The following is a 14,044-nucleotide window of genomic DNA, read 5'->3' on the forward strand; positions in this document are numbered from 1 at the left end:
CAAACAAACATGTAACTGAAAGTGGTTTGATGATTTACGAGTATTTCAAGATACAAATACAGTGACGTATATCCTCTTGAATATATTTTTATACATGGCTTTCGCAGTCCACTCATAAACTTATACAGCTAATGAGTGCATTAGTATTGTTTTGTATTTCCTTATTTCGCAGTGAACAACTGTGAACACGTCAGTTTAAGCCGAGTAACACGTAAGAATTCATTAGGAAAATCATAAGCTTTGATATAGATAATGCGACTATTTATGAACATGTTTTAATCAGAGGATAATACACGGCTGAGCCGGGCCGGGCAGTGATAATCGGCCCCAGGTCGCAAACGGCCTGCTTCATCATAGAAACGGCCTGCTTCATCATAGAAATGTCCAACTAATCGACCTTTGAAATAAAGACAACTTACAATTAACCAAATATATCTTTAATCCACTGGAGTTACCATGTAGAAATGTTGAAATGATATCAAATCATAATATGCATATTAATAATCATTGCAAAACAAGGTCTCAATCTTATGTATGCTTATGCTGAAGCCCTCGGGCCGTTATGCTCCCTGCGGGCCGATTATCACTGCCCGGCCCGGCTCAGCCGTGTATTAAAGGGGCCTTTTCACAGATTTTGGCATTTTTTAACTTATTCATTAAATGCTTTATATTGATAAATGTAAACATTGGATCGTAAAAGCTCCAGTAAAAAATCAAGAATAAAATTTAAAAAAAAGGAAAAGAACATTGCCCGGAGCAGGTTTCGAACCAGTGACCCCTGGCGTCCTGAAGTAAAAACGCTTTAGCCTACTGAGCTATTCCGCCGAGTACACATACTTGACGTATTTTATGCATTATATAAGCAATCTTCGTAGTTCTACAAAATTTAACGACATAAACAGAACTCTCCAAATTATTCAATCGTTTCGCGTTGCAACGTTTTATAATTTTTAGGTTTTATAATCGTCAAAAGATGCATATAATGGCTATATTAGAGCATGGTAAATGTTCAGTATTACTGTTTCCTCACAAATATCATACTGTAACTAAAACGAAAATTTGCGAATCTGAAACAATTTTTTTTCAATTTTGTCAATTTACCAAAGCGTGAAAAAATCCCTTTAACGTCTATAATATACATCTTACTTTTATACTAAATTATAGATGGGCACAAATTTTGAGTCATAAAATCATACTATTTTGGTCCTTCACTAAAATTTATGAATAACCAGCTTTCCGTAGACTTATATTTTCATTGAATTGATTACGCAATTTATGACGTATCTCATGTGACGTATTTTAAATGACGAAACTAGCTAGACGCTTTGGATTAAAGGACAAAAACAAATCGGATTTGGAGTTTTTTTACTTAACAGTTAAATATTTTTTAAGCATTGAACGATTAGTGTGTGTGTTGACGATGGATTATTAAAATATTATGAATGTGAATAACAGTGTTGGGATATAAAACTGGAATGAAACTGGTGAGACTGCATTTTCGATTTAATTCATTCAATCTCTCCTCATATGACATTTCAGATAAGCCAGGGACTTGTTTGGTGGCACGCCTTTGGACATTCTCTAACATTTCTATGTCTGTTTTCAGATGTGGATTCCAGACTGGATTAGCATATTCTAGGTGTGGTCTTACTAGCGATGTGAACAGAGTTTGAAAAACTTCTTTATTTATATATTCAAACGTTCGCCTTATTACTCCAACTATTGAATTTGCTTTATTAACTTTTTCATTTATATGTTTATCAAATTTCAATTTGTTGTCAATAACAACCCCTATATCTTTTTCTTCAATACTTTTTGCCAATGGTTTCAGATTCTTGTCTAACTTGTATTCAAAGTCACTAGTTTTATTTTTACCAATTCTCATCACTTTACATTTGTCCGGGTGAAATTTTAATTTCCATTTATCTGACCATTCTTTCATTTTAAATATATCTTCTTGAAGCAATTCACAATCATTTGGATTCATTATTTGCCTAATTTGTTTTTAGTATCATCTGCAAAAAGACATATTTCACTTTCATTTGATAGACTCAGATAACGCGATGTTTTGTTGAATAATTGATGGATTAAATTTAAGAAAAGTGAAAGTGAATTGTTCTTTAACTGTTCGAAGGAAATCGATGTTGAATTAAAAGGGTAATTTCTTTGATGAATAAGTCGTTCCTTTGTCAGTCGATCAAAGAATGTCTATCCACAAAGAATTGCCTGCTTCCATCCAGTGCTTTAAAATGGAAAAGGTGGATGGCGATGAAGAAATGTGTCCAAAATTTTAACTCGTCATGGAAGCAAATTAATCTTAACGAAAATAAACATGGTTATTACACAACTTCGGTGAGTAGAACAATAACCTAGATGTTTTGCTTTTTTATGGCTAAGACTGGATGTGGACGCCATTTTTTCCAGTTGAACGTCACGCGCATACATTCTGGGGGCCAAATATAAATAATCGGCCCTAGGGCCGAATATTTATAATGACCCCGCAATGGTGATAATGGCATGAACAACTGTACAAATGTGTTACTAAATATAGTATCCTTTATCAGAATGTGTCTTATTGGAAACATTCACAGCGTTTAAAACTGGCAACAGATTTATACGCTAACGTAAATTAGCATATTGTTTTAGTTCAGTTTTTTTATTAAACAAAAGATCTATAAACACACACCCAGTCTTGATAGATCTTTGTTTAAACTGGTGTAGTTACATTGCATACATTATATTGCACTGAGACAGCGAAGAGGCTAGTTGTGCCAGGTAATATTTTCTTTGAGAAATGATATTCCTTTAAGGTAGCGCACCTCTAATGGGCACATCCAAATATAATCTAATTAATTATTTTCTTAATCAGCATCATTTCACCGAACTACATGCAAATTTGTAGGTAGGCTTTCCATGCTTTTTAAAAAATATACCGATTTTTTCAAAACCACCCCCACGCTCGGCTTTTGTCCAGTTTATTTTCATCCCTGGGGTATATAAAAGTTCCATAATTCATTCAAATTTCCAAATATGGGCATGCAGTTGGTGTGTACAGATGCTGTAAAGGTGTTTAAAGTTTAAACAAGATGAAATAAGTATTCTTTTACAGACATTTATTTTTTACAAATTTTTATCTATGGAAGAGCGCCATGAAATGTAAGTGATTTCAGCCAAGTAAAAATTGGGTCGGTTAAAAACAAAGTGTCATAAAATTCAAAATAGTATCATTTAAGTCATATTTTAAACTTAGTATTTATAGAAACGCTATATACAGCAAAAATACCAAGAACTAGACAGATTTACCGTTTACTTTTTGAAATAAAAATAAAAACGCAGCATGCATGGTTCGTATTTTCAACAGTAAATCACCCAATTTCGCCATAACGTTGTTTTAATTTTAATAATTGAAGAATGTGCATAAAAATTGCAATATATTTAACAATAAATATAGCTTATATGCCATATTAAATCAAATTACGTTAGCAAATAAATAAAACGCGTCGCAAAAAAGTATACGTCGTCGGCAGGATTCGAACCTGCGCGGGAATATCCCAAAAGATTTCAAGTCTATCGCCTTAACCACTAGGCTACGGCACCTAATAGTAGGCTCTTCAACCTTCGAAGAAATCGCGGGAAATCATTAGAGGTGCGCTACCTTAAATACTTTATACGCACTTTCGTCTTCCAAACCTGCAAAACAACGCCTACTTTAAAATACTTTCCAAAACTCATATCGCGATTCTCCGTATGCCAACTTATAATCATTACTACTACTATTTTAAAAATAAAACACAATTGTGTTTTTTTATCCATTGCTTACTGTCAAATGCTTATGGCTGATTATCAAACTACACATGGCATCGACTTATACACGCCGGGTATGCGAATACTTCGTTTACGGATGGCACTTCACTAACAGAGAACAACAAACGCCACGCGCTAGAGGTAAGTTCCTCTGTTTTATTTAAAGTTATATCCTAAAGATTAGTTTTTAAGACAAGACACATGGTCGAATTGATAAATGGTGTATCCTTTTGTATTGGGAATACACAATTTCACGAAAGAATGGTACAGTTTTGCCCAAAAAATAGAAAATTCGATCGGAAAACAGCATAAACTGGATGAACAGTAAACATTTTAACAAAATAAAACTACTTAGGATTATTGCAAGAAATTGTTTGCTATTCCAGCATGTAAAGTAATCACTGTGCTTCAAATACTGAAATTTTGATAGCATTCAATGAAATATAAACAAAGATAGTGCATTTTGTAATAGGTGGCATACATAAAGTTGCAGCCACTTTGTTTACCGATAAAGGGCACTTCAGATTACGGAGACTTTCAACAAAGCGGGCACTCTAATAACTGAGTTTTATCTTCTACCTCAAATGCATTTATTTATATTATGGCTATTCATACGAAACATTTTTAAAATATATTTTTCAAAAATCACATAACTATTAATTTATACTATGTTTATTATAATTGCAATTTTCAAATAAGATAATATTTATTATTAAATAAATGTGTACGGATAATGCGGATCAACACAATCGTGTTTAATTTTACTTATAGCAGGGCTCTAGATAACGGTTTTGAAGGGGTCTTTGTGACGCAAATACACATTTGTTCTTCATAAAATCTTATGTCGGTTGTGCTTATTTGAATCGCATCATCAAGACGATACTTATGCGTAGCAACAAAATTAAAAAGAGAATGGTAAAACTCCCTGTATTTTGAGCCCTGCTTATAGGGAGCACTTCCCTTTACGCAACGCTAACGTTTGCTCGAAGTGCGATTCACCTGACCCTAAATCACTGTATTGGTTGAGTTTTAAGAATCACGGTTAAAATTAAATCGTAGAAACAACTGATTCTGGAAAAAAAGGAATGCGTACATAACATGTTTAAATGTCATATTATGTAGTCAGTACTTAGTATACCCACACAAACGAAGTTTAGGGTGCTATATTGGATAGAACTTCATATGCAGCATGTGTTGTGTTTATATTAAAACAAAGACGGATATGCATAATTTTTACACCACTATCGTGTGATTAAATCAACCCCGCCCGTTCTTTTATTGCTATTTTCGTTTATTGGCATTGAGCCAAAAAGTTCCAATAGAATTTCGAACCTGCATCGCTGCTGATATTAATATCTGAGAGGCAGTTTAAGCAGAGTGATTATTCATGACATGCTATCTAATATAAAAGTAAATAGCCTTAGTACCTTCATTTGGACATAAAGATAAATGCTTTAGACCAACCGCTTAGAACGTAATTTAAAATATATGGTCATATAGATTTTACTCATTAGACATATCCAATTTGTTTAACATTTATCTTTCACATTTATACCAAATCATAATCATATTTCAAAGGGATAAGAACATGCTTCGGTTATTCGTTTTTTATTTGCGTACTAAGTACATACATTTTTATTTATTGCCTGCTTACTTTAACAGTATTCCACAGCGAATTCTGCATTTTTGATTCACAAAAAAACGAGTGTGTTATATCTGGAAAAAAGTGTCTAGATGTCGGGAAACGAAGTGCCATTGTATTTTAGATGATCGGTAAACGAAGTGCAGATGAAAAATGTACATGCGACTCTTAAAACATTTGAATTTTCTCAAATACATTAGTAAACTAAAATGTAACATGTTGTAACATTACTGGATATATTGATCTTTTATTTCGAATAGTAAGCACGTTCTTGATTTATTTCCAAGTATGTTTATTTTGTTTAAATATGTACTGATCATTCAATTCATGCTGATTATAGATGGAATTTTATCGTTTTTTTTTAAATAATTCACCGTTTTTCCGCGAATTTCTTTCTTCGCAATACGAAGTGCTATACCATTAATCACTCAAACAATGTTCTGTGTCTAAAAACCAAATAAACAGAACATAAATACAAAAAGCTGAAGAACTCACCTCTCGCGCGTGGCGTTTGTTGTTCTCTGTAAGTGAAGTGCCATCCGTAAACGAAGTATTCGCATACCCGGCGTGTTATAGATAATATAACATAATTGATATAGTTTTATATAATGTAAAATTCCATAATTTTCCTTTATCATGGTTATTATACAAAATAGTACATGACATTCATAAATGCTAAATCCTATATAAAATACATGATTATTTTACTATATACGCGTACACAGGCATTAGACGGCTGCAGATCGTCGTGGCGTAGTGGATATCGTGTCTGCTTGGCGGCCGGGAGGTCACGGGTTCGATCCCCACTGTGGCAGCGTTCTTAAGATCTTCCCCATAGGCACCAAGTACTGGTTCTAGACTCGAGAGCGTTTCAAATAAGCCTTAGGCTTTCTATGCAATCAAGCTAAAATAAATAGGTTTAAACTATTTCTGATTCGTGACTCGTATGCCATTTGCATGGCTGGCTAGCACTGCCAACATTGATATAAAATATTTCATGATTCAATATACTTAACATTTCATTATTTTAATTTGATTTTTAATTTTATAATTTATAAAGGACTACAGTATTTATAACGTCATTTAAATGAAATATGAAAAAACACGCAATCAGTAAAAGGCATGACCCAACTGGATACATACAGTTACACTCACATTTAAAATCACAAACAAAATCACAGCTGTCAATTGATCTGACCATTTCTACTATCAACACCTAAGCATTTCGTAAGCAATTCTTACAAACAAGGTCAACAAATGTCAAACGAAACAATGTTATAAATAGATACAATGCATACGATAATGTAACTACGTAAAAAATCATCAATTTAGAAAACATACGTTATAGATAAAACAACATGATAAAATACTGCCAAAGGCCCGTCTTCTTAAATATCACATACATCACTCCATAAAGGCCAGTTTTCCTTGCAATATTTCACGAAAACATTTCCCCCAAAGCTTTCAAAAGCAGCAACGAACCAGTACATCTAACAGCCAAGTGGCAACTTCCAGTGACCCGCGTCATGCGGAAACGGCTCTAATGCCACATGTGGCCAGCGTTGTTCCAGACCAGCTCACTAACGAGACCACGAAAGCTTGGTCTACCGGTATTAAGCACAAACAAGAATTTGAAATTAAAATCGCGCCAGTATTGTGTTTATACACATTTTTAAAGAGCAAATTTCGTTCCAGTTGTAGGAAACTTAACAATTTGAGTCCGATAGCATTAACGGCCTGTTTAAGTCACTTTTTTCAATCGGGAACAGGATTAAAATCACAACTTTTGTTTCCCGATAATCAGCTTTCCCCTGACACATACACTCCAATAATATCCGTTGCCATTCCAATATCACTGGTTACACAAATATCCAAACTAGCATGTATAACACTGAATGTCGCGCAAACGCCCAATAAAAATCTCCCACCGCCGACCCTCGTGTGTATGACGTCATACGTGGTCTGGAAACTCCTTAAGGCTCTCCTCGGTGACGCCCTTGGCCGCGAGCTCTTCCTGTACGCGCTGCAGGTACGTGTCGTCAGGGTAACCGAAACTACATGTACATGAATAATTATAAAACAAGCAGTTAGGTCAAAGGCGGAAATGTGCTAACCTGAGACCCCAAGGAGCATACTGGTTCTTAGAATGTAGTGTTAACCAGGTTTCACTATTGCCACCAACAACAGGCAGCATTTTTTAAAACAAAAAAGAATCTTTTTTAAAATTAAGCCCATATCATATCAACACACTTTTATAATGTTCTAAATAAGTTTCATGATGAGTCTAATATGTGACTGTATCTCACTGTGCTTAAAAATCATTAAAAAAAAGTTTTGCACAAGTTTATTTAAAATTGAGAAGTAAATTTGGCCTGTACGGTTTTCAAAAGCCTTTTCTTTAACTTATCCGACAGACCTTGTTTTAGACCACACGTGACCCCGCGATATCATTTGGGCATAAGTCTGACCAAATCCAAGTTTTTAACTCTGCGTGACCCAGTTTCGACTTCGGCCGAGATATCTTAAAGGGATCTTTTCACGCTTTGGTAAATTGACAAAATTGAAAAAAGTTGTTTCAGATTCGCAAATTTTCTTTTTAGTTATGATATTTGTGAGGAAACAGTAATACTGAACATTTACCATGGTCTAATATAGCCATTATATGCATCTTTTGACGATTTTAAAACCTAAAAATTATAAAGCGTTGCAACGCGAAACGATTGAATAATTTGGAGAGTTCTGTTTTTGTCGTTAAATTTTGTGAAACTACGAAGATTGCTTATATAACGTATAAAATACTTCAAGTGAATGTACTCGGCGGAATAGCTCAGTAGGCTAAAGCGTTTTTACTTCAGGACTCTGGCAGGACTCCAGCGGTCACTGGTTCGAAACCTGGTCCGGGCAATGTTCGTTTCCTTTTTTTAATTTTATTCTTGATTTTTTACTGGAGCTTTTACAATCCAATGTTTACATTTATCGATATAAAGCATTTAATGAATAAGTTAAAAAATGCCAAAATCTGTGAAAAGGCCCCTTTAATATTAAATGTTCAGGACAAGTTTTATGTTGATTTGGCAAAAAATGAGGCCTCGGTAAAGTTTACAAGGCAGATGTTGAAGACGCATGACGAACGACTGAAAAAAGGGCGATCACAAAATATGTGCGATACCGTACATCAGCTTATATCGACAAATAAGTGTTAAACTGTTGTATCTAACTACCCTTCTTCTATTACATACATCAGTCTTACAATGAACAAATACTTCTTAATTCCAATTAATGGTTTGATTATTTTTGACGTAAAGATCACTAAATGCCGTTCATTTCCTAAACAAAAAGCTTAATATTGTAATGCAACTTTAAAAAAAATAAATATATTTTCTTTGCTCTTCAAACCAACTTGTTCATGAATTCCGAAATATTAAATTAAATACCACGATATTACACAAGAAACAACCACGTCATTTAAACCATTACTTCTGCTGGCCTCCGCAAGGACACGTCTTGTGGTGGATGTCATTCCACGTTACACAGTCGTCCATGCCCGTGGTCCGCGAGTGGCCGACCGTAAAAGTAAGACGCCGCTTGAAAGACGCTAAAAAGAGCGAAACAAAACAGATATAAGAGCGGCGGGAACAGTAAAGCTCAATAAGAAAAAAATCGTTGGCTATCGTACCTCAGAAGTTGACGTTGCTGACTTAAAGGGGCCTTTTCACAGATTTTGGCATGTTTTGAAGTTTGTCATTAAATGCTTTATATTGATAAATGTAAACATTGGATCTAAAAAGCTCCAGTAAAAAATCAAGAATAAAATTTAAAAAAGGAAAAAAAAGTAGCCCGCCGCAGGGCTCGAACCAGTGACCCCCGGAGTCCTGGAGTAAAAACCAATTAGACCGCTCGGCCATCCTGCCAAGTATGAATTAGAGACGTATTTTATACTTCATATAAACAATCTTCGTAGTTTCACAAAATTAAACGACAACAACAGAACTCTCCAAATTATCCAATCGTTTCGCGTTGCAACGCTTTATAATTTTCAGGTCATCACAAGATGCATATAACGTCTATATTAGACCATGGCAAATGTTCAGTATTACTGTTTCCTCACAAATATCATAACTAAAACGAAAATTTGCGAATCTGAAACAACTTTTTTAAATTTGTCAATTTACCAAAACGTGAAAAGATCCCTTTAACAGATGTCCATGCTATGAAAAGTTAATGTTGACTTGAAGCGTAACCTATAGCACTGAAATGAAATGAATGGCATAACAAAACATGCCCAACTATTAAAGTCAGACGTTTGTGTAACAATGGACTTTTGTCCCGAAACAAGGGCTTTCCTTCATGCATCACTCTTTCGCAAATGGCCCTTACATCATACATTTTGTTTAAATGAACATGTTGAACAAATGCTGCTTTTACAATATGCGATTGCATGGATTGTAGTTTTACGGATTTTTGCAATGCTCATTTTGGAGCGATGCTTTATTATAAACACTTTGAAACCAAATAATAGTAACATAAATATAATTTGTTTTCACGCTATTCGTCGTATCCAGATAAAACAACCATTTTGAATATTCATTTCTATCATATATGAGCGTGTTCATTGGCTACAAATTATTTCATTCAATTGACATTTTGTAAAAAAGACGTCTTCATCATAAAATGTCTAATGGATCTCTTTTATACATCTCTAATAAAGACAGACAACCTTGGGGAGTTGCATTATTATAAATGATATGCTCCTCTTTGTTCGGTGCTATACAACGTTTTGTAAGGCCCGTTCAAATAATTAAAGGCAAGTGTGAGGTCTGGGCACAGTGCATTGCATATAAACATGGCGGCCGTTTCCGTATTACCTTTTAACAGCCTGAGCACCTTCCGGCCCTCCTCGTTGTCCGGGAGATACGCCGTGCGACTCGTGCCGTAGTAATGCTTGCCCGGGTGGGGATGCTCCTCCTGAAAAGACGTCACAGGAAATGACGTCAACAGTTTGTTCTTCATACATCTAACCGGACACTTTTTAATTCTTAGTTGAAAACTATCATACTCATAGTAAGTGTACATAAAAAAGAGCTATTAAGTATGCATTTGAAACATGTCACATGTCAACATATTTTTTGCTATGACATTATCAACAAAGTCAACACTTAACGCTACGTTCCACCAAATTTGTTACCGGTCTATCATAAACTATTATCTTTTCAGTAGGCATGTTTCATTTACATCAATCAAACATGGAAAGAAATCAACTCGTATAGCACACTTTAAAGATACAAAAATAACAAAAACGTCATTTATTTTCGTAGAGGTTGAGTATATAATTACTCGCGGTGGGTTTAAGCTGTGTCTTAATATGTGTACATGTGTTATTTGAAGCCTTGTTTACACTGATTGGCACATGCCCAATATGTTTGTATCCGCTCAACATGAAGCAAAATATAGTCAATCTTCAAAGGTTTAGTGTAAACTTAAAGTGTTTCATCGTTCAACTGTGGTGTACGTGTTTTCCCTATCGCACACATGTGACGATACGCTCCGAGAAGAGCGATTTGATTCACATGTAACACACACTGTATCAAGATAAACTACTAAACATGTACATGCATGCACATAATTGCGAATAGCAGTCATCTGATACACATTAATATATATGTATCTGAAAAAAAAAATCATTTCATGAATCATCCACCGTTTCTTACCGTTTGCGTGCCGTCGGCGAAGCTGTAATGTATGACAATCGTGCCAATCGATTCGTACCCGGAAAGCTTCACCTTCGTAGAGACATAGTCGGACATGTCGCCCTGCGGCATGTTGCCGGTGATCACCCCATAGGCGGTGAAGCACATCGGACACTGCGGCTTGATCTTAAAATACTCGTCTATGCAGTCGGTACAGAACGAGTGCGAACATTTGGGCAGCACTTTCGGGTCATTGTGCTCGTCACGGCAGATACAACAAAAGTCTTCCTCCTTCTCCTGTTGTGTGACCCCTGACTGCTGTTGTGTTTCTGGTGCCAGAGAACCACCCATTTGATCTTCGTTTTTATCACATAGAACATGTACTGCTTCGAGTTTCTGTTTATCACCAAAGTCTGTATAGCCGATATGATGTGTATTTTCCTCTATATCATTATTGCTAGTGTCTTCATCATTTAGGCTATGATTTTCGTCCACTTTTACTTGTTCCGGTAAAGTTTCGCATGTTACTTCTTTAGTATCACTCGCAGAGCCCTGATCAATGCCAACTGGCACTTTCGATTTAAATCCAATGCAATTGTGAAAAATTGTTTCTGTTTGTAATTCACTTCCTGGTTCATTTCCCCTTGAAGGCTCAACTTTTGTATCGTCTTCGCTGTCGGACTCTATCGTAAACATGTTAAAGCCTACGTCATCTTCTGTGTACTCATCTTCAGATAATTCATTTGAAAATATTGTTTCACTTTTTGCCGCCATAGTACCTGAATTAACATTAAATATTTAGTTTTAAGCATACAATATATATTATATTGTATTATTTGTGTTACGTAATCACGTAGGCTAAGAGTAAACTTGTTTATTTTATTTCTAAAATATGAACATTATCACAAAAGGTCAACGGCGTATGCCTATGACATCCAGTTAAGGATATAACATGAATATCAATTCATAAACACATCAGTCAAAACAGTTCAGATTCAATAAACGACCTGATTCATTTGCTAAGACAACTTACAATGGGATATGGAAAAAGTTACTAGTTTTTTTTTTCACAAACAATTTGTTCAATACGGATGGTCATGGTGCGCGAATGTGTGATGAAGAGATCACATATCAAGCTGCAGGATTATGAGCTGAGAAGGCATTTAATCACAAGGAACGATGCAGAAATCTTTATAAAATAAACTTAAACGCCAAGACTTTCGATAAAACGATTTACATTGTGTGCGATAACTATTCAATACCAAACGGCGAACACGCGTTTAAATATATGCACTAATAGAAATAAAATATAGATCTACAAAAATATATACAGTGTTATACATGTATTACCGAATAATAATCAAATAATTTACCTCAAGTTCAATAAGTGGAAAGCTTCCAATAATAACTTTTGTTAACAAAATAATGGGCGTTACTTAAGTATTGTAAAACGAAAGTACAATACAAGTACATGTATGGCATTATTAGTGTAAGATTATGTACGAATCGATTTAGAATTTAACTTGTCTGCATTCCATCGATGTAAGATATGTTTGGAAAATAACCACTAATTTGTGTTTACGCCAACCGAAATATATATATAGCATAATGATTTAATTAAGAAACATAGTTAATATATATGTATACAATTAGGTTTTTTAGAGATGGTTTTTTTTTCGCCGTTTTCAACAGTTTTTCAGTAATATCGAGTTGGTCGGTTTGCCAACTTTTCCGGTGATAGCTCGTTTTATTTTTACCAATTTAAGTGCAGTGCCTAGCATGAACATAACACATGCAAACCGAAAGTAGAAAATACTCAGTTACAATTTAAATCGCTATGCAGATAAACAGGGAAAACAAAACTTACCGACGAGAAAGTCTATTCTTACGGCTGGTTTTCATAAAATTCCAAAAGAAGTAAATGAGAAAGTCCGAAAAAAACTATCGCGTAATGTCTATTTTTGTCGGCTGTTTGTCGGCTTAATTAAACATACTTGCACAACAGTATTGAAATTGCCTATTCTATTTTTGGAAGGGAATAACAAGGTAAGTAACTTTGCATACTTGTTCACTAATGTATACCCCGACATTATTTCCCTTAATAGCGATAAAAAATATGACACTGTACTTTTGAGTAACTCTTTGTTTTGGTATTTACGGTTGAATTTTTGCTGTCGTGTTTTAATGACACGTTATAAACAAATATTTTGCTGCATTCGATCTCTCAGACACAATATACTAAGCAAATAGCAAAGCGGCATAAATAAGATCAACTGATAAGATCAATTTTGTTTAACCATAATTTCTTGATATAATTATTCAGCAAGAAAAGTGTCTGTCAATTTATTATTTGTACAAAAGTTGATGTTTTAGCTAATGGAAACTTAAAGCAAAGGTTTATTTAATATGCAAATTACAGATACTTTTTATCCGAATAAAAACGTGCAAACTCGGTTAAAATAAAAGCAAAAACATATCGTCAACACACAATTTAGCATGACTATTTACTGTTTTACTTATTTGAAATAGGCGAATGTTGTTTTTTTTTAATTCAAATATGCAATTTTTGTTAAACAAACGTCCTTCTAAGTAAAATATGAGATTTGGATTCCACATTTGGTTTGTATTTATCTTCAGTTTTCTTAAAAACAATCATTCATCAATTATGTTCAATTAAATTAATCATGTGCCGACTGCTCGTGTTACATGTGACAATTTCGTTGTGTAGATGTCGGACATTCGTTCCTAAATCATAATTCAAAAATTATATAAATAATGTGAAAACGTTTTAAATTTTATCAAATAAAGCGATTTTCTTGGACGTGCTTAATAAAAAATTGATAACAATTCCAAAGAGTGTCAGAAGTTCTATCGCATTTTTAACCAATGCATATTAACAAATCATAACGTA

At 34.4% G+C, this 14,044-nt stretch overlaps 1 protein-coding gene and 1 non-coding gene across 3 annotated transcripts; both read right to left on the reverse strand.

Moving 5' to 3' along the window:
- Positions 1-3,515: 3,515 nt before the first annotated feature.
- Positions 3,516-3,597, reverse strand: Trnas-uga (transfer RNA serine (anticodon UGA)). Its single transcript has one exon. It is a non-coding gene; the product is annotated as a tRNA-Ser (tRNA).
- Positions 3,598-6,042: 2,445 nt separating this feature from the next.
- Positions 6,043-13,146, reverse strand: LOC127843260 (E3 ubiquitin-protein ligase DTX3L-like). Of its 2 annotated transcripts, none has more exons than XM_052373133.1 (5): positions 13,001-13,146; positions 11,155-11,912; positions 10,312-10,411; positions 8,924-9,041; positions 6,043-7,500 (listed from the first exon to the last, which is right to left on the reverse strand). In XM_052373133.1, exons 2-5 carry the CDS (start codon positions 11,905-11,907, stop codon positions 7,398-7,400), a joined length of 1,074 nt encoding a protein of 357 aa, XP_052229093.1. In that variant the 5' UTR covers positions 11,908-11,912; positions 13,001-13,146; the 3' UTR covers positions 6,043-7,397. The 2 variants fall into 2 exon arrangements, with proteins under 2 accessions (XP_052229093.1, XP_052229095.1); XM_052373135.1 differs by lacking the exon at positions 13,001-13,146 and adding an exon at positions 12,507-12,643.
- Between the last annotated feature and the right edge of the window lie 898 nt (positions 13,147-14,044).

This window comes from Dreissena polymorpha, chromosome 8, assembly GCF_020536995.1.
Source record: "Dreissena polymorpha isolate Duluth1 chromosome 8, UMN_Dpol_1.0, whole genome shotgun sequence".
Classification (NCBI taxonomy): domain Eukaryota; kingdom Metazoa; phylum Mollusca; class Bivalvia; order Myida; family Dreissenidae; genus Dreissena; species Dreissena polymorpha.

Coding starts and splice junctions, on each gene's coding strand:
- LOC127843260 (XM_052373133.1), bottom strand. CDS start 11,907: ATGGCGGCAAAAAGTGAAACAATATTTTCAAATGAATTATCTGAAGAT. Junction 10,412..11,154: donor TCGCCGACGGCACGCAAACG/GTAAGAAACGGT, acceptor ACGTCTTTTCAG/GAGGAGCATCCCCACCCGGG. Junction 7,501..8,923: donor CCTTGCGGAGGCCAGCAGAA/GTAATGGTTTAA, acceptor ATGTACATGTAG/TTTCGGTTACCCTGACGACA.